The sequence below is a fragment of the Abramis brama genome (genome assembly GCF_963993115.1).
Source record: "Abramis brama genome assembly, chromosome: 8".
In the NCBI taxonomy this organism is placed as follows: Eukaryota; Metazoa; Chordata; class Actinopteri; order Cypriniformes; family Leuciscidae; genus Abramis; species Abramis brama.
The window spans coordinates 4054228-4075141 of NC_139970.1; the positions used below are offsets into that span (position 1 = coordinate 4054228).

At 45.2% G+C, this 20914-nt stretch overlaps 2 protein-coding genes across 2 annotated transcripts; both read right to left on the reverse strand.

The window, feature by feature from the left end:
* Positions 1-250: 250 nt before the first annotated feature.
* LOC311088062 (uncharacterized protein) lies at positions 251-3095 on the reverse strand. Its single transcript, XM_084121711.1, has 4 exons — positions 2779-3095; positions 1835-1966; positions 1411-1548; positions 251-1155 (listed from the first exon to the last, which is right to left on the reverse strand). The coding sequence occupies exons 1-4, from the start codon at positions 2861-2863 to the stop codon at positions 368-370; spliced, it is 1143 nt and encodes a 380-aa protein (XP_083977837.1). The 5' UTR covers positions 2864-3095; the 3' UTR covers positions 251-367.
* A 6908-nt stretch (positions 3096-10003) lies between these two features.
* On the reverse strand, positions 10004-12805 carry LOC311088063 (uncharacterized protein). Its single transcript, XM_084121712.1, has 4 exons — positions 12489-12805; positions 11545-11676; positions 11130-11267; positions 10004-10874 (listed from the first exon to the last, which is right to left on the reverse strand). Exons 1-4 carry the CDS (start codon positions 12571-12573, stop codon positions 10087-10089), a joined length of 1143 nt encoding a protein of 380 aa, XP_083977838.1. The 5' UTR covers positions 12574-12805; the 3' UTR covers positions 10004-10086.
* Between the last annotated feature and the right edge of the window lie 8109 nt (positions 12806-20914).

The following is a 20914-nucleotide window of genomic DNA, read 5'->3' on the forward strand; positions in this document are numbered from 1 at the left end:
GGTGGTACAACTAGCGCACTGCAATTTGTTTACATTCATTATCACCGTAATGTTATGCATTTTAGACATGAGGCAATTTAGTGCAGTCTTTCAACCTGTGACACTTTACAGACTCTGCTGTGTGCGTTCAAGCATTTTGAAAGAGGCGTGGCTTTGGAGAGTGGGATCTCACGCATTGATTCCAATGAGCCATTATGTGAGAGAACAGCCAAACTAACACTGGAATACAAAAATCTAATTCCTTGTTTTCCAAAAAAAGAAAAAAGAAAAAGAGGAAATGGTCTTACAAGTGTGAGATTTATTTGGTGATAAAAGGGGAAAACACCATACATCCAATGGTTAAATCAGCACTGCATGCATAGCCACATTAATTATGGCCAGGACATTGGCCATAAGGGTCAGTTGGCTTTGGAGGTTCAGCTGCAGGCTTCATTGGAGGCGCTGCAGGCTTCACAGGAGGCCTCGGGGGTTCGCCTGCAGGCTTCATTGGAGGCTTGGGCGGTTCGGCCACAGGCTTCATTGGAGGCTTGGGCAGTTCGGCCACAGGCTTCACAGGAGGCTTCGGGGGTTCAGCTGCAGGCTTCATTGGAGGCTTCGGGGGTTCGGCCACAGGCTTCATTGGAGGCTTTACAGGAGGCTTCGGGGGTTCGGCTGCAGGCTTCATTGGAGGCTTCGGGGGTTCGGCTGCAGGCTTCACTGGAGGCTTTGGGGGTTCCACTGCAGGCGTCACTGGCAGTTCGTCTGAAGGCTCCAGAGGTTCGGTAGAAGGCTCCGGCAGTTCAGCAGAAGGCTCCGGCAGTTCTGTAGAAGGCTCCGGCAGTTCGTTAGAAGGCTCCGGCTCTTCGGTAGAAGGCTCCACTGGAGGCTTTGGAGGTTCAGCTGCAGGCTTTCCTGGAGTCTTTGGAGGTTCGGCTGCAGGCTTTCCTGGTGGCTTTGGAGGTTCGGTTGCAGGCTTTCCTGGAGGCTTTGGAGGTTCGGCTGCAGGCTTTCCTGGAGGCTTTGGAGGTTCGGCTGCAGGCTTCCCTGGAGGCTTTGGAGGTTCGGCTGCAGGCTTTCCTGGAGGCTTTGGAGGTTCAACTGCAGGCTTCACTGGAGGCTTTGGAGGTTCGGCTGCAGGCTTTCCTGGAGGCCTCGGCGGTTCGGCTGCAGGCTTCACTGGATGGATACAGATAGTCAACTTCAGTCAGTCCGTTTATAGGCATTCAGTCTCAGATACAGCACAAAACCCAAATACCAAATTTTACACCTTAATTCTTAATCATGATCGTATTATTAATCATTTGAATTAATTTTGTAAAGCCTTCCTGTGCTATTGGCTGAATACTTTTTACATTGAGAACGATTAATTATAAAACAAGACAAACTGAAATGAGGAAGCTGACCCAAACACTAATATAATAACATAAATACCTGCAAATGGATCCATACACTGATGTCCACATCCATTGCTGCAGCATTTCTCATTGTTCGGACAGTCACTGTCATAGTAACACAACTCTGCACACATTCCTGCTCCAGACTTTGTGCTTGGACACTCCCCTGCCTTTGCTGTTATAGAGACACATGACAGAGAAACCACATCACTGAATACTGAATGTCTCATACACTGTATGAAAAAAAAAAAAAAAAAAAAAAAAAAAAAAAAAAAAATCGTAGGAGGATTTACCGGAATATTCAGTCCATCTACTTTATAGTTTCACGTTTAGTTCAATGTGTTACTCACGGTTTCTTTGCAATTATTTGTGAAACTTGCTAGCAATTCCTGAGTGAAAACTTTTTCAGGGTTTTTTTTTTCCTGGAAGATGTATAGCATGCATCAATAATTAAAACTCACTGAAAACAGGCGGCACACACGCGGACCCACAGGGAAATTGACAGCATTTGTGTCCTCCAGAGCAGTCTCTATCAGAAGTGCAATCTCGTCGGGAGGGCACGACCGTCAGCATCGCTGGACACTGACCAGAAACTACAGAAGAGGATCATTAGGGGAGACCAGGAAGTGCTGTAATAGTTTGCTTCAGCATTTGCAAGTCAGGGGTTTTGCAATGAGTCTCAAACTTTATAATATTCACACATTTATCTGCTTCAAGTCAAGTAGCTTAGAAATCTACCATTTTTCACTAAACCACATCAATCAGTTTCAAAGACTGAGAGTGAAGTTACAACCTACCCCACTGTAGTAGAGTGAGTAATAGCGCAATGCTGATAGAAAGCATGGACATCAGTTAATTTGTTGTATACAAATTTACTGGTGTACATCTTCAAAAATGATGCCATCCACATGACCACCCTCATTTCCTTTTAAGCATTTTAATAAGCTACTCAACAGAAAACAAAACAAATATAGAAACCCACTATATATGTAAAATGCAGAGTTATCGGTTATAATTAGCTCCCCACGTTATATTGTAGGCTTATGCATTTCTTAAAACAAACAAAAAAAAGACTTTAGGCAAAAGTTTAAACTCAGGATTGATACAGTCCGGTAACAATTCTGCAGCCATATTATAACACTAATGTTCGTGTTTAACAGTAAACAAAAGTGCCCATTAGTGATTATATGGGTTTTACTTGTGCAATGAAAAATGCATAAACTTATGACAGTTTGCATATTTATACTTTGCTTATTATTAAAACTAAACCAACATACAAAGATGAACTTCCACTTGACGTCTGTACTGTATTTTTGCAAGCAGATGTGTCTGAAATCAAATGTTGTAAGGCACTTTATTTATGCACTTCTTCGGGCTGCGTAATGAAGCTAAAAGAACTTCTCACCTAGGACTCCAGCGTCTGTTGTGCTTAAACAAGCAGACAGACACAATAAAACAGCACTAAACGAGCAGTACACTTGAGCTGTCATCCTCTCGACCTGCAATCTCAAAATCAACTCTGCTGGAAGATGCACTGAATTAGTGAGTCAGGAGGGGCGGACCACAAAACTACAAAGAAAGACCCCTGTTGCTGCATCAAAATATCAGCTGAGTCCCACAACAAACGCTATCAAAAGAGTTTAAAACACTTTATGAAAATGCGTTTTTAAAGATCCAATTGGGGGTCTGGGTAACTCCAACCCTAATGAAAATCATTTGCCTGCAGCTTTCTAATATAGCCTAATCTTGAAGCCCTTGATTAGCTTGTTCAGGTGTGTTTGATTAGGGTTGGATCTGCAGTGGTCAGGTGGTGCAGTGGTCAGGTGGTACAGCGATCACGTGGTACAAGTCAGAGTTCTACCACAAGTTACAAGTTGTAATTAAGACTAAACTCCTACACCTAAGGCTGCGGACATATATTGGAAAATATAGGCTAAGGGGAGCCTTAATGTAGACTATCTTTATCACCAGTGGGAGGCAGCAATGCACTAGTAGTGCCTAGTCTGCCGGAAAGGAATAGAAGAAGAAGAAGAAGAAGAAGAAACTCCTACACCTAAACTCTCCAGGAAATGGATCTCTACTGGAGACGAGCATAAATCTGCATAAATCAATCTTGCTGATTGATTTGCGATGTGAATCCATGCAAGTAATTATGATTGAAAACAATGTTTCCAGCCACTGAATATAGTGGAATACACAGCCATGGTTATATCATAGCCAATTTAAAGGAGCCGTATGTAAGATTGTGGCCAAAACTGGTACTGCAATCACTTTCAAATTACTGTAGAACAGTGTATCCCCTCCCCCTCCCCCCTGACTCGAGGTTGCCAGATAGGCTGCAGAATCCAGCACGAACGTTTGTAGCTGCAGCTGTGGTAACTAGAGCTGAGCTGGCAACCCGGATGCAGAAACACTACTGACTTCGTGATTGGTAGATAGGTGGAGGGTGGCGCTTCAGGCCAAAACACAACATGACAACATCAACATCAGTTGAGGGCTGCAACTTCACTTTTTAAATGACAATATCCTGGCCGTACTACTGTTGTCAGTGATATAAGTATTTGAAATGAACATGATTTCTTAATGTCTAGTGACATATCAGGGCCATTTTATGATTAATTGAAATACATTTCTTACATACAGCTCCTTTAAATATAAGAACTTAAATCAACCCTAAATGTATTCACAAAATAAATGGGCAGCAGTTTCTTCAAAAAGACCACAAAATGAGCAAGTTTAATCAATATCAAGATATTTACAGATAGATGAATTAAACGTGTCGTTCAAATCTTTTAAGTTGTTGCGCGTGTGATAACGCGTCGTAGGTCACATGATAACGTCAACATGGCAGATGTCCGGTTCGCATTCATACTCAACGAGATCTGGCTATAAAGTACCTACTCTTTTAGCGCTTGTTAAGTAAGTACTTATTGAAATTAAGTACCTACTCATTGAGTATGCGGTTTCGAACGCAGCCACAGATTTTCTGAACGAACAAGCGGGATGTGGAAGTTGCTCTTTATTTGGGATAAAACATGTATATAAGTGAAGAAGCCTTAGCAGAGGATGGTTTCGATCCATCGACCTCTGGGTTATGGGCCCAGCACGCTTCCGCTGCGCCACTCTGCTGTAAACCACCCCAGATGGGACTCGAACCCACAATCCCTGGCTTAGGAGGCCAGTGCCTTATCCATTAGGCCACTGGGGCTGATAAAAACCTATGCTCATGTGCCCCCATTACTTTGGCTTCAGTGACAACAACAGCATCGGCATTTAAACAAGGCCAGCACACAAAGTAATCCGGATGAACGACGACTTTGACAGGCCACTGGTGCATGACTCGCTTGCCCTACTAATTCTCCATCTCATTCAGGTGACTTAGTCAATGAGGCGTTTGAATAAGGCATACACACAGATTTTCTGAACGAACAAGCGGGATGTAGAAGTTGCTCTTTATTTGGGATAAAACATGTATATAAGTGAAGAAGCCTTAGCAGAGAATGGTTTCGATCCATCGACCTCTGGGTTATGGGCCCAGCACGCTTCCGCTGCGCCACTCTGCTCACCATAGAAAAACTCCAATTCACAGGTGTTTTCATAAGGATTTGTGTTTAGGCACACATGAAGAGCACATGTATGAGCTTATCTTCAATTAAGAACACAGCATGTTTATAAGTGAAGCAGTCTTAGCAGAGGATGGTTTCGATCCATCGACCTCTGGGTTATGGGCCCAGCACGCTTCCGCTGCGCCACTCTGCTCGCCATAGAAGAACTCCAATTCACAGGTGTTTTCATAAGGACTTGTGTTTAGGCACACATGAAGAGCACATGTGTGAGCTTATCTTCAAGTAAGAACACAGCATGTTTATAAGTGAAGCAGTCTTAGCAGAGGATGGTTTCGATCCATCGACCTCTGGGTTATGGGCCCAGCACGCTTCCGCTGCGCCACTCTGCTCCTGATAACAAAGCTGCCATACCCACAACTTTTCAAAAGGACTTGCGTTTAGGCACATTTGAAATGCTCCTGTCATAAATTGGATCAGGTGAAAAATAAAGAGTGTTTTAGCATAGAGTTGAGGCAACTTTTCTTCAAGTAGGAGCAGAGCATGCATTTAAGTAAAAAAAGGTTTAGCAGAGGATGGTTTCGATCCATCGACCTCTGGGTTATGGGCCCAGCACGCTTCCGCTGCGCCACTCTGCTGCTGACAACAAAATTGCCATACCCTACTGTTTTCAATAGGACTTGCGTGTAGGCCCACTTGAAGTGCTCTTCTGTCATCTATTAGAACATGTGAAAACTACAGAGGGTTTTAGCACACAGCTGAGGTGACTTTTCTCCAAGTAGGAACAGAGCATGTAAATAAGTAATGCAGTCCTAGCAGAGAATGGTTTCGATCCATCGATCTCTGGGTTATGGGCCCAGCACGCTTCCGCTGCGCCACTCTGCTGTAAACCACCCCAGATGGGACTCGAACCCACAATCCCTGGCTTAGGAGGCCAGTGCCTTATCGGTCACTGGGGCTGATAAAAACCTGCGCTCATGTGCCCCCATTACTTTGGCTTCAGTGACAACAACAGCATAGGCATTTAAACAAGGCCAGCACACAATGTAATCCGGATGACCGACTACTTCGACAGGCCACTGGGGCATGACTCGCTTGCCCTACTAATTCTCCATCTCATTCAGGTGGCTTAGTCAATGAAGCGTTTGAGTAAGGCATACACACAGATTTTCTGAACGAACAAGCGGGATGTGGAAGTTGCTCTTTATTTGGGATAAAACATGTATATAAGTGAAGAAGCCTTAGCAGAGGATGGTTTCGGTCCATCGACCTCTGGGTTATGCGCCCAGTACGCTTCTGCTGCACCACTCTGCTCCTGATAACAAAACTGCCATACCCACAACTTTTCAAAAGGACTTGCGTTTAGGCACATTTGAAGTGCTCCTGTCATAAATTAGATCAGGTGAAAAATACAGAGTGTTTTAGCATAGAGTTGAGGCAACTTTTCTTCAAGTAGGAGCAGAGCATGTATTTAAGTAAAAAAAGTTTAGCAGAGGATGGTTTCGATCCATCGACCTCTGGGTTATGGGCCCAGCACGCTTCCGCTGCGCCATGAATGAATTGAATGAATTGATTCATTTGATTCTGCTCCTGACATCAAAATTGCCTTACCCTACTGTTTTCAAAAGGACTTGCATGTAGGCACACTTGAAGCGCTCTTCTGTCATCTATTAGAACATGTGAAAACTACAGAGGATTTTAGCACAGCTGAGGCGACTTTTCTCCAAGTAGGAACAGAGAATGTACATAAGTAAAGCAGTCCTAGCAGAGGATGGGTTCAATCCATCAACCTCTGGGTTATGGGCCCAGCACACATCCGCTGCGCCACTCTTGTGTAAACCACCCCAGATGGGACTCGAGCTCTGCTGTAAACCACCCTGCTGTAAACCACCCCAGATGGGACTTGAACCCACAATCCCTGGCTTAGGAGGCCAGTGCCTTATCCAGTAGGCCACTGGGGCTGATAAAAACCTGCGCTCATGTGCCCCCATTACTTTGGCTTCAGTGACAACAACAGCATCTGCATTTAAACAAGGCCAGCACACAAAGTAATCCGGATGAACGACGACTTTGACAGGCCACTGGTGCATGACTCGCTTGCCCTACTAATTCTCCATCTCATTCAGGTGGCTTAGTCAATGAGGCGTTTGAATAAGGCATACACACAGATTTTCTGAACGAACAAGCGGGATGTGGAAGTTGCTCTTTATTTGGGATAAAACATGTATATAAGTGAAGAAGCCTTAGCAGAGGATGGTTTCGGTCCATCGACCTCTGGGTTATGGGCCCAGCACGCTTCCGCTGCGCCACTCTGCTGTAAACCACCCCAGATGGGACTCGAACCCACAATCCCTGGCTTAGGAGGCCAGTGCCTTATCGGTCACTGGGGCTGATAAAAACCTGCGCTCATGTGCCCCCATTACTTTGGCTTCAGTGACAACAACAGCATCAGCATTTAAACAAGGCCAGCACACAAAGTAATCCGGATGAACGACTACTTCGACAGGCCACTGGGGCATGACTCGCTTGCCCTACTAATTCTCCATCTCATTCAGGTGGCTTAGTCAATGAGGCGTTTGAATAAGGCATACACTATGCCACTCGGACAGGTGTGCCAAAACACTTATTTATAAACTAAGGACGTCTTCGCCTACACAAAAACCTGCTCACTTCAGGCTTGAAAAGAGATGTGGGTTGCCCAATTTTCCGTTTTAGAGAAAAAAGGAGTTTGTACAAAGCTCATGGATGGCACAATTCCTGTCGCAAACAGACAAAGTGACAAGGAGCCACGTAGTCGGCAGGGTTCGAACCTGCGCGGGGAGACCCCAATGGATTTCGAGTCCATCGCCTTAACCTCTCGGCCACGACTACTCCCACCAGTGAGTCACATGCTCAGAGAACACCGGGGCCAACTATCAATGTGGATGGCGAAAATATTGTGTTGGCAAAAAGGAGTTCAACAATGTCTTCACCTACACGAAAAGATGCCATCATCCGGATTTGGACTGGGGATGCTGCGGGCACAACGCAGAGTACTAAATGCTATACAGAGTAAGCAATCTTTCCACTTGCCCCGGGCCTGCACATACAGAGTCAACGGCAAGCTTCAGCTGAGTTCTCTCAATGTCCCCCACCACTGCTTGCTTAGACAGTAGGGACTTTAAGCAACAGCCTCTGGTGGAACGGCATTCTGCCGTTCTATTGTGCACGTGCGACGTTCTACTGTAACCGTCTACCACGTGAGAACAGCTGATTTGCCGTAGTCGTTACTACGTGACAGATTAAGAATATTAATGTTATGTTTTAGGTTATGTGGCATTGTAATCATTTCTGTATATCATTAAATGCCAAAAGCAACCCTTCTCTTCCTTTTTAAAATCACTTCCTTTTTTTGTATTTTGTCTGATGATTAAATTACCCCTACGCCGTCCTCTTTACTGTCGCTTAGTGATTTTTACGCTCTTTAGCTCTTTGCCATTGCCGGAACGGCAGTGTTGGGCAATCCGCAGCTGTTGCTTAAAGTCCCTAGTAACCAAGCATTACAGCAGGCAAAACAACACCAAATGCTGGGAAATAACCCCGGCACATCTTATCTTGAAGAGGAAGACCACCTCTCTCAAAGGCTGGGAAGAGCACAGCAAGAGATTAGGGGAGGTTTCCTTGAACCCTGGACCCTCAGATTAAAAGTCTGATGCGCTACCATTTGAGCTAGCCGGGCTTTTGCCAGGGAACAGCCACCCTAGGGATATAACAGCACTTTCTCCTTAAAGTGTTCATGCTTTGTCAGCTTAAAGTTTGTGGTATTAAAGGATGAAGACCACAATTTATAAAGGGACGAGAGAGATAGGCTGCTCCTTCCAAAGCTAGGAACACTGCCATTGAAAGAGTGGAGTTTTTTTTCATGGCATGTTGCTAACTCTAAGGTGGTTTCGACAAAAGAGCACTTGGGACATAATGAGTAGGTTTCTGTTTGACTTTTCTAAGAGAGAACGAATGCAACATTTCAAAACACTAATATCCAAGATTCTCCATAAAATATAATGCGGCGACTCTTGAGCTGCACAACATGAAGGCTGTGAAGTTGTCGGGGGATGCCAAAGCCATTGCTCCGACAGCCTGAATAGAATGGCCAAAATCACATATGATCTGGGCCTTTTGAAACGATGCCCACTTCAGGCTTGAAAAGAGCCCAATGTCCGTGTTAGAAAAAAAAAAAAGCAGCTCGTACAAAGCTCCTAGATGTCACAATTCCTGTCGCAAACAGACAAAGAGCCACACAGTCGGCAGGGTTCGAACCTGCGCGGGGAGACCCCAATGGAATTCAAGTCCATCACCATAACCTCTCAGCCACGACTACTCCTGCCACTTCTCGCGTGGGTTTGGTTGTATAGTCATGCACTGTGAAACTGTCGTCGGTGCATCGTGCACACAGCAGCAACTGAACGTTACCCCAGATAGCCGTGCAGTGTGAAAAGAACAGGGACCCGACTACTTTGAAAATTGTGCAGTGTGAACTCGGCATTACAGGCATTCAGAACTCATTTGGTCGCAGGCAACTAAAGGGATCATCTGTTAATAGGCTTGAAGTTGCAACTTCCTAAATTAAAACAACCACTAGAAGACAATTTCACTAAAATGCTTCAGAATGCAGAAGACTATTGGTCAATAGACAATACTGGTTGAAACTTCACAGAATTCATAGAATTGTTCGTCCAATCATTGCATTTGGATTCAGACGTTTCCATGTCAACACCATCAACGCCGAAATGAATCTGCATCAGTCAGGTGGTACAACTAGCGCACTGCAATTTGTTTACATTCATTATCACCGTAATGTTATGCATTTTAGACATGAGGCAATTTAGTGCAGTCTTTCAACCTGTGACACTTTACAGACTCTGCTGTGTGCGTTCAAGCATTTTGAAAGAGGCGTGGCTTTGGAGAGTGGGATCTCCAAATTGATTCCAATGAGCCATTATGTGAGAGAACAGCCAAACTAACACTGGAATACAAAAATCTAATTCCTTGTTTTCCAAAAAAAGAAAAAAGAAAAAGAGGAAATGGTCTTACAAGTGTGAGATTTATTTGGTGATAAAAGGGGAAAACACCATACATCCAATGGTTAAATCAGCACTGCATGCATAGCCACATTAATTATGGCCAGGACATTGGCCATAAGGGTCAGTTGGCTTTGGAGGTTCAGCTGCAGGCTTCATTGGAGGCGCTGCAGGCTTCACAGGAGGCCTCGGGGGTTCGCCTGCAGGCTTCATTGGAGGCTTGGGCGGTTCGGCCACAGGCTTCATTGGAGGCTTGGGCAGTTCGGCCACAGGCTTCACAGGAGGCTTCGGGGGTTCAGCTGCAGGCTTCATTGGAGGCTTCGGGGGTTCGGCCACAGGCTTCATTGGAGGCTTTACAGGAGGCTTCGGGGGTTCGGCTGCAGGCTTCATTGGAGGCTTCGGGGGTTCGGCTGCAGGCTTCACTGGAGGCTTTGGGGGTTCCACTGCAGGCGTCACTGGCAGTTCGTCTGAAGGCTCCAGAGGTTCGGTAGAAGGCTCCGGCAGTTCAGCAGAAGGCTCCGGCAGTTCTGTAGAAGGCTCCGGCAGTTCGTTAGAAGGCTCCGGCTCTTCGGTAGAAGGCTCCACTGGAGGCTTTGGAGGTTCAGCTGCAGGCTTTCCTGGAGTCTTTGGAGGTTCGGCTGCAGGCTTTCCTGGTGGCTTTGGAGGTTCGGTTGCAGGCTTTCCTGGAGGCTTTGGAGGTTCGGCTGCAGGCTTTCCTGGAGGCTTTGGAGGTTCGGCTGCAGGCTTCCCTGGAGGCTTTGGAGGTTCGGCTGCAGGCTTTCCTGGAGGCTTTGGAGGTTCAACTGCAGGCTTCACTGGAGGCTTTGGAGGTTCGGCTGCAGGCTTTCCTGGAGGCCTCGGCGGTTCGGCTGCAGGCTTCACTGGATGGATACAGATAGTCAACTTCAGTCAGTCCGTTTATAGGCATTCAGTCTCAGATACAGCACAAAACCCAAATACCAAATTTTACACCTTAATTCTTAATCATGATCGTATTATTAATCATTTGAATTAATTTTGTAAAGCCTTCCTGTGCTATTGGCTGAATACTTTTTACATTGAGAACGATTAATTATAAAACAAGACAAACTGAAATGAGGAAGCTGACCCAAACACTAATATAATAACATAAATACCTGCAAATGGATCCATACACTGATGTCCACATCCATTGCTGCAGCATTTCTCATTGTTCGGACAGTCACTGTCATAGTAACACAACTCTGCACACATTCCTGCTCCAGACTTTGTGCTTGGACACTCCCCTGCCTTTGCTGTTATAGAGACACATGACAGAGAAACCACATCACTGAATACTGAATGTCTCATACACTGTATGAAAAAAAAAAAAAAAAAAAAAAAAAAAATCGTAGGAGGATTTACCGGAATATTCAGTCCATCTACTTCATAGTTTCACGTTTAGTTCAATGTGTTACTCACGGTTTCTTTGCAATTATTTGTGAAACTTGCTAGCAATTCCTGAGTGAAAACTTTTTCAGGGTTTTTTTTTTCCTGGAAGATGTATAGCATGCATCAATAATTAAAACTCACTGAAAACAGGCGGCACACACGCGGACCCACAGGGAAATTGACAGCATTTGTGTCCTCCAGAGCAGTCTCTATCAGAAGTGCAATCTCGTCGGGAGGGCACGACCGTCAGCATCGCTGGACACTGACCAGAAACTACAGAAGAGGATCATTAGGGGAGACCAGGAAGTGCTGTAATAGTTTGCTTCAGCATTTGCAAGTCAGGGGTTTTGCAATGAGTCTCAAACTTTATAATATTCACACATTTATCTGCTTCAAGTCAAGTAGCTTAGAAATCTACCATTTTTCACTAAACCACATCAATCAGTTTCAAAGACTGAGAGTGAAGTTACAACCTACCCCACTGTAGTAGAGTGAGTAATAGCGCAATGCTGATAGAAAGCATGGACATCAGTTAATTTGTTGTATACAAATTTACTGGTGTACATCTTCAAAAATGATGCCATCCACATGACCACCCTCATTTCCTTTTAAGCATTTTAATAAGCTACTCAACAGAAAACAAAACAAATATAGAAACCCACTATATATGTAAAATGCAGAGTTATCGGTTATAATTAGCTCCCCACGTTATATTGTAGGCTTATGCATTTCTTAAAACAAACAAAAAAAAGACTTTAGGCAAAAGTTTAAACTCAGGATTGATACAGTCCGGTAACAATTCTGCAGCCATATTATAACACTAATGTTCGTGTTTAACAGTAAACAAAAGTGCCCATTAGTGATTATATGGGTTTTACTTGTGCAATGAAAAATGCATAAACTTATGACAGTTTGCATATTTATACTTTGCTTATTATTAAAACTAAACCAACATACAAAGATGAACTTCCACTTGACGTCTGTACTGTATTTTTGCAAGCAGATGTGTCTGAAATCAAATGTTGTAAGGCACTTTATTTATGCACTTCTTCGGGCTGCGTAATGAAGCTAAAAGAACTTCTCACCTAGGACTCCAGCGTCTGTTGTGCTTAAACAAGCAGACAGACACAATAAAACAGCACTAAACGAGCAGTACACTTGAGCTGTCATCCTCTCGACCTGCAATCTCAAAATCAACTCTGCTGGAAGATGCACTGAATTAGTGAGTCAGGAGGGGCGGACCACAAAACTACAAAGAAAGACCCCTGTTGCTGCATCAAAATATCAGCTGAGTCCCACAACAAACGCTATCAAAAGAGTTTAAAACACTTTATGAAAATGCGTTTTTAAAGATCCAATTGGGGGTCTGGGTAACTCCAACCCTAATGAAAATCATTTGCCTGCAGCTTTCTAATATAGCCTAATCTTGAAGCCCTTGATTAGCTTGTTCAGGTGTGTTTGATTAGGGTTGGATCTGCAGTGGTCAGGTGGTGCAGTGGTCAGGTGGTACAGCGATCACGTGGTACAAGTCAGAGTTCTACCACAAGTTACAAGTTGTAATTAAGACTAAACTCCTACACCTAAGGCTGCGGACATATATTGGAAAATATAGGCTAAGGGGAGCCTTAATGTAGACTATCTTTATCACCAGTGGGAGGCAGCAATGCACTAGTAGTGCCTAGTCTGCCGGAAAGGAATAGAAGAAGAAGAAGAAGAAGAAGAAACTCCTACACCTAAACTCTCCAGGAAATGGATCTCTACTGGAGACGAGCATAAATCTGCATAAATCAATCTTGCTGATTGATTTGCGATGTGAATCCATGCAAGTAATTATGATTGAAAACAATGTTTCCAGCCACTGAATATAGTGGAATACACAGCCATGGTTATATCATAGCCAATTTAAAGGAGCCGTATGTAAGATTGTGGCCAAAACTGGTACTGCAATCACTTTCAAATTACTGTAGAACAGTGTATCCCCTCCCCCTCCCCCCTGACTCGAGGTTGCCAGATAGGCTGCAGAATCCAGCACGAACGTTTGTAGCTGCAGCTGTGGTAACTAGAGCTGAGCTGGCAACCCGGATGCAGAAACACTACTGACTTCGTGATTGGTAGATAGGTGGAGGGTGGCGCTTCAGGCCAAAACACAACATGACAACATCAACATCAGTTGAGGGCTGCAACTTCACTTTTTAAATGACAATATCCTGGCCGTACTACTGTTGTCAGTGATATAAGTATTTGAAATGAACATGATTTCTTAATGTCTAGTGACATATCAGGGCCATTTTATGATTAATTGAAATACATTTCTTACATACAGCTCCTTTAAATATAAGAACTTAAATCAACCCTAAATGTATTCACAAAATAAATGGGCAGCAGTTTCTTCAAAAAGACCACAAAATGAGCAAGTTTAATCAATATCAAGATATTTACAGATAGATGAATTAAACGTGTCGTTCAAATCTTTTAAGTTGTTGCGCGTGTGATAACGCGTCGTAGGTCACATGATAACGTCAACATGGCAGATGTCCGGTTCGCATTCATACTCAACGAGATCTGGCTATAAAGTACCTACTCTTTTAGCGCTTGTTAAGTAAGTACTTATTGAAATTAAGTACCTACTCATTGAGTATGCGGTTTCGAACGCAGCCACAGATTTTCTGAACGAACAAGCGGGATGTGGAAGTTGCTCTTTATTTGGGATAAAACATGTATATAAGTGAAGAAGCCTTAGCAGAGGATGGTTTCGATCCATCGACCTCTGGGTTATGGGCCCAGCACGCTTCCGCTGCGCCACTCTGCTGTAAACCACCCCAGATGGGACTCGAACCCACAATCCCTGGCTTAGGAGGCCAGTGCCTTATCCATTAGGCCACTGGGGCTGATAAAAACCTATGCTCATGTGCCCCCATTACTTTGGCTTCAGTGACAACAACAGCATCGGCATTTAAACAAGGCCAGCACACAAAGTAATCCGGATGAACGACGACTTTGACAGGCCACTGGTGCATGACTCGCTTGCCCTACTAATTCTCCATCTCATTCAGGTGACTTAGTCAATGAGGCGTTTGAATAAGGCATACACACAGATTTTCTGAACGAACAAGCGGGATGTAGAAGTTGCTCTTTATTTGGGATAAAACATGTATATAAGTGAAGAAGCCTTAGCAGAGAATGGTTTCGATCCATCGACCTCTGGGTTATGGGCCCAGCACGCTTCCGCTGCGCCACTCTGCTCACCATAGAAAAACTCCAATTCACAGGTGTTTTCATAAGGATTTGTGTTTAGGCACACATGAAGAGCACATGTATGAGCTTATCTTCAAGTAAGAACACAGCATGTTTATAAGTGAAGCAGTCTTAGCAGAGGATGGTTTCGATCCATCGACCTCTGGGTTATGGGCCCAGCACGCTTCCGCTGCGCCACTCTGCTCGCCATAGAAGAACTCCAATTCACAGGTGTTTTCATAAGGACTTGTGTTTAGGCACACATGAAGAGCACATGTGTGAGCTTATCTTCAAGTAAGAACACAGCATGTTTATAAGTGAAGCAGTCTTAGCAGAGGATGGTTTCGATCCATCGACCTCTGGGTTATGGGCCCAGCACGCTTCCGCTGCGCCACTCTGCTCCTGACAACAAAGCTGCCATACCCACAACTTTTCAAAAGGACTTGCGTTTAGGCACATTTGAAATGCTCCTGTCATAAATTGGATCAGGTGAAAAATAAAGAGTGTTTTAGCATAGAGTTGAGGCAACTTTTCTTCAAGTAGGAGCAGAGCATGCATTTAAGTAAAAAAAGGTTTAGCAGAGGATGGTTTCGATCCATCGACCTCTGGGTTATGGGCCCAGCACGCTTCCGCTGCGCCACTCTGCTGCTGACAACAAAATTGCCATACCCTACTGTTTTCAATAGGACTTGCGTGTAGGCCCACTTGAAGTGCTCTTCTGTCATCTATTAGAACATGTGAAAACTACAGAGGGTTTTAGCACACAGCTGAGGTGACTTTTCTCCAAGTAGGAACAGAGCATGTAAATAAGTAATGCAGTCCTAGCAGAGAATGGTTTCGATCCATCGATCTCTGGGTTATGGGCCCAGCACGCTTCCGCTGCGCCACTCTGCTGTAAACCACCCCAGATGGGACTCGAACCCACAATCCCTGGCTTAGGAGGCCAGTGCCTTATCGGTCACTGGGGCTGATAAAAACCTGCGCTCATGTGCCCCCATTACTTTGGCTTCAGTGACAACAACAGCATAGGCATTTAAACAAGGCCAGCACACAATGTAATCCGGATGACCGACTACTTCGACAGGCCACTGGGGCATGACTCGCTTGCCCTACTAATTCTCCATCTCATTCAGGTGGCTTAGTCAATGAAGCGTTTGAGTAAGGCATACACACAGATTTTCTGAACGAACAAGCGGGATGTGGAAGTTGCTCTTTATTTGGGATAAAACATGTATATAAGTGAAGAAGCCTTAGCAGAGGATGGTTTCGGTCCATCGACCTCTGGGTTATGCGCCCAGTACGCTTCTGCTGCACCACTCTGCTCCTGATAACAAAACTGCCATACCCACAACTTTTCAAAAGGACTTGCGTTTAGGCACATTTGAAGTGCTCCTGTCATAAATTAGATCAGGTGAAAAATACAGAGTGTTTTAGCATAGAGTTGAGGCAACTTTTCTTCAAGTAGGAGCAGAGCATGTATTTAAGTAAAAAAAGTTTAGCAGAGGATGGTTTCGATCCATCGACCTCTGGGTTATGGGCCCAGCACGCTTCCGCTGCGCCATGAATGAATTGAATGAATTGATTCATTTGATTCTGCTCCTGACATCAAAATTGCCTTACCCTACTGTTTTCAAAAGGACTTGCATGTAGGCACACTTGAAGCGCTCTTCTGTCATCTATTAGAACATGTGAAAACTACAGAGGATTTTAGCACAGCTGAGGCGACTTTTCTCCAAGTAGGAACAGAGAATGTACATAAGTAAAGCAGTCCTAGCAGAGGATGGTTTCAATCCATCAACCTCTGGGTTATGGGCCCAGCACACATCCGCTGCGCCACTCTTGTGTAAACCACCCCAGATGGGACTCGAGCTCTGCTGTAAACCACCCTGCTGTAAACCACCCCAGATGGGACTTGAACCCACAATCCCTGGCTTAGGAGGCCAGTGCCTTATCCAGTAGGCCACTGGGGCTGATAAAAACCTGCGCTCATGTGCCCCCATTACTTTGGCTTCAGTGACAACAACAGCATCTGCATTTAAACAAGGCCAGCACACAAAGTAATCCGGATGAACGACGACTTTGACAGGCCACTGGTGCATGACTCGCTTGCCCTACTAATTCTCCATCTCATTCAGGTGGCTTAGTCAATGAGGCGTTTGAATAAGGCATACACACAGATTTTCTGAACGAACAAGCGGGATGTGGAAGTTGCTCTTTATTTGGGATAAAACATGTATATAAGTGAAGAAGCCTTAGCAGAGGATGGTTTCGGTCCATCGACCTCTGGGTTATGGGCCCAGCACGCTTCCGCTGCGCCACTCTGCTGTAAACCACCCCAGATGGGACTCGAACCCACAATCCCTGGCTTAGGAGGCCAGTGCCTTATCGGTCACTGGGGCTGATAAAAACCTGCGCTCATGTGCCCCCATTACTTTGGCTTCAGTGACAACAACAGCATCAGCATTTAAACAAGGCCAGCACACAAAGTAATCCGGATGAACGACTACTTCGACAGGCCACTGGGGCATGACTCGCTTGCCCTACTAATTCTCCATCTCATTCAGGTGGCTTAGTCAATGAGGCGTTTGAATAAGGCATACACTATGCCACTCGGACAGGTGTGCCAAAACACTTATTTATAAACTAAGGACGTCTTCGCCTACACAAAAACCTGCTCACTTCAGGCTTGAAAAGAGATGTGGGTTGCCCAATTTTCCGTTTTAGAGAAAAAAGGAGTTTGTACAAAGCTCATGGATGGCACAATTCCTGTCGCAAACAGACAAAGTGACAAGGAGCCACGTAGTCGGCAGGGTTCGAACCTGCGCGGGGAGACCCCAATGGATTTCGAGTCCATCGCCTTAACCTCTCGGCCACGACTACTCCCACCAGTGAGTCACATGCTCAGAGAACACCGGGGCCAACTATCAATGTGGATGGCGAAAATATTGTGTTGGCAAAAAGGAGTTCAACAATGTCTTCACCTACACGAAAAGATGCCATCATCCGGATTTGGACTGGGGATGCTGCGGGCACAACGCAGAGTACTAAATGCTATACAGAGTAAGCAATCTTTCCACTTGCCCCGGGCCTGCACATACAGAGTCAACGGCAAGCTTCAGCTGAGTTCTCTCAATGTCCCCCACCACTGCTTGCTTAGACAGTAGGGACTTTAAGCAACAGCCTCTGGTGGAACGGCATTCTGCCGTTCTATTGTGCACGTGCGACGTTCTACTGTAACCGTCTACCACGTGAGAACAGCTGATTTGCCGTAGTCGTTACTACGTGACAGATTAAGAATATTAATGTTATGTTTTAGGTTATGTGGCATTGTAATCATTTCTGTATATCATTAAATGCCAAAAGCAACCCTTCTCTTCCTTTTTAAAATCACTTCCTTTTTTTGTATTTTGTCTGATGATTAAATTACCCCTACGCCGTCCTCTTTACTGTCGCTTAGTGATTTTTACGCTCTTTAGCTCTTTGCCATTGCCGGAACGGCAGTGTTGGGCAATCCGCAGCTGTTGCTTAAAGTCCCTAGTAACCAAGCATTACAGCAGGCAAAACAACACCAAATGCTGGGAAATAACCCCGGCACATCTTATCTTGAAGAGGAAGACCACCTCTCTCAAAGGCTGGGAAGAGCACAGCAAGAGATTAGGGGAGGTTTCCTTGAACCCTGGACCCTCAGATTAAAAGTCTGATGCGCTACCATTTGAGCTAGCCGGGCTTTTGCCAGGGAACAGCCACCCTAGGGATATAACAGCACTTTCTCCTTAAAGTGTTCATGCTTTGTCAGCTTAAAGTTTGTGGTATTAAAGGATGAAGACCACAATTTATAAAGGGACGAGAGAGATAGGCTGCTCCTTCCAAAGCTAGGAACACTGCCATTGAAAGAGTGGAGTTTTTTTTCATGGCATGTTGCTAACTCTAAGGTGGTTTCGACAAAAGAGCACTTGGGACATGAGTAGGTTTCTGTTTGACTTTTCTAAGAGAGAACGAATGCAACATTTCAAAACACTAATATCCAAGATTCTCCATAAAATATAATGCGGCGACTCTTGAGCTGCACAACATGAAGGCTGTGAAGTTGTCGGGGGATGCCAAAGCCATTGCTCCGACAGCCTGAATAGAATGGCCAAAATCACATATGATCTGGGCCTTTTGAAACGATGCCCACTTCAGGCTTGAAAAGAGCCCAATGTCCGTGTTAGAAAAAGAAAAAAAGCAGCTCGTACAAAGCTCCTAGATGTCACAATTCCTGTCGCAAACAGACAAAGAGCCACACAGTCGGCAGGGTTCGAACCTGCGCGGGGAGACCCCAATGGAGTTCAAGTCCATCACCATAACCTCTCAGCCACGACTACTCCTGCCACTTCTCGCGTGGGTTTGGTTGTATAGTCATGCACTGTGAAACTGTCGTCGGTGCATCGTGCACACAGCAGCAACTGAACGTTACCCCAGATAGCCGTGCAGTGTGAAAAGAACAGGGACCCGACTACTTTGAAAATTGTGCAGTGTGAACTCGGCATTACAGGCATTCAGAACTCATTTGGTCGCAGGCAACTAAAGGGATCATCTGTTAATAGGCTTGAAGTTGCAACTTCCTAAATTAAAACAACCACTAGAAGACAATTTCACTAAAATGCTTCAGAATGCAGAAGACTATTGGTCAATAGACAATACTGGTTGAAACTTCACAGAATTCATAGAATTGTTCGTCCAATCATTGCATTTGGATTCAGACGTTTCCATGTCAACACCATCAACGCCGAAATGAATCTGCATCAGTCAGGTGGTACAACTAGCGCACTGCAATTTGTTTACATTCATTATCACCGTAATGTTATGCATTTTAGACATGAGGCAATTTAGTGCAGTCTTTCAACCTGTGACACTTTACAGACTCTGCTGTGTGCGTTCAAGCATTTTGAAAGAGGCGTGGCTTTGGAGAGTGGGATCTCCAAATTGATTCCAATGAGCCATTATGTGAGAGAACAGCCAAACTAACACTGGAATACAAAAATCTAATTCCTTGTTTTCCAAAAAAAGAAAAAAGAAAAAGAGGAAATGGTCTTACAAGTGTGAGATTTATTTGGTGATAAAAGGGGAAAACACCATACATCCAATGGTTAAATCAGCACTGCATGCATAGCCACATTAATTATGGCCAGGACATTGGCCATAAGGGTCAGTTGGCTTTGGAGGTTCAGCTGCAGGCTTCATTGGAGGCGCTGCAGGCTTCACAGGAGGCCTCGGGGGTTCGCCTGCAGGCTTCATTGGAGGCTTGGGCGGTTCGGCCACAGGCTTCATTGGAGGCTTGGGCAGTTCGGCCACAGGCTTCACAGGAGGCTTCGGGGGTTCAGCTGCAGGCTTCATTGGAGGCTTCGGGGGTTCGGCCACAGGCTTCATTGGAGGCTTTACAGGAGGCTTCGGGGGTTCGGCTGCAGGCTTCATTGGAGGCTTCGGGGGTTCGGCTGCAGGCTTCACTGGAGGCTTTGGGGGTTCCACTGCAGGCGTCACTGGCAGTTCGTCTGAAGGCTCCAGAGGTTCGGTAGAAGGCTCCGGCAGTTCAGCAGAAGGCTCCGGCAGTTCTGTAGAAGGCTCCGGCAGTTCGTTAGAAGGCTCCGGCTCTTCGGTAGAAGGCTCCACTGGAGGCTTTGGAGGTTCAGCTGCAGGCTTTCCTGGAGTCTTTGGAGGTTCGGCTGCAGGCTTTCCTGGTGGCTTTGGAGGTTCGGTTGCAGGCTTTCCTGGAGGCTTTGGAGGTTCGGCTGCAGGCTTCCCTGGAGGCTTTGGAGGTTCGGCTGCAGGCTTCCCTGGAGGCTTTGGAGGTTCGGCTGCAGGCTTTCCTGGAGGCTTTGGAGGTTCAACTGCAGGCTTCACTGGAGGCTTTGGAGGTTCGGCTGCAGGCTTTCCTGGAGGCCTCGGCGGTTCGGCTGCAGGCTTCACTGGATGGATACAGATAGTCAACTTCAGTCAGTCCGTTTATAGGCATTCAGTCTCAGATACAGCACAAAACCCAAATACCAAATTTTACACCTTAATTCTTAATCATGATCGTATTATTAATCATTTGAATTAATTTTGTAAAGCCTTCCTGTGCTATTGGCTGAATACTTTTTACATTGAGAACGATTAATTATAAAACAAGACAAACTGAAATGAGGAAGCTGACCCAAACACTAATATAATAACATAAATACCTGCAAATGGATCCATACACTGATGTCCACATCCATTGCTGCAGCATTTCTCATTGTTCGGACAGTCACTGTCATAG

Bases quoted from the DNA above. Each gene is read 5' to 3' on its own strand.
- LOC311088062 (XM_084121711.1), bottom strand. From the start codon at position 2,863: ATGACAGCTCAAGTGTACTGCTCGTTTAGTGCTGTTTTATTGTGTCTG. The intron at 1,967-2,778 runs GTGAGAAGTTCT...CCTCTTCTGTAG, and splicing joins AACAGACGCTGGAGTCCTAG to TTTCTGGTCAGTGTCCAGCG. The intron at 1,156-1,410 runs GTATTTATGTTA...GTATCCATCCAG, and splicing joins GTGTATGGATCCATTTGCAG to TGAAGCCTGCAGCCGAACCG.
- LOC311088063 (XM_084121712.1), bottom strand. From the start codon at position 12,573: ATGACAGCTCAAGTGTACTGCTCGTTTAGTGCTGTTTTATTGTGTCTG. The intron at 11,677-12,488 runs GTGAGAAGTTCT...CCTCTTCTGTAG, and splicing joins AACAGACGCTGGAGTCCTAG to TTTCTGGTCAGTGTCCAGCG. The intron at 10,875-11,129 runs GTATTTATGTTA...GTATCCATCCAG, and splicing joins GTGTATGGATCCATTTGCAG to TGAAGCCTGCAGCCGAACCG.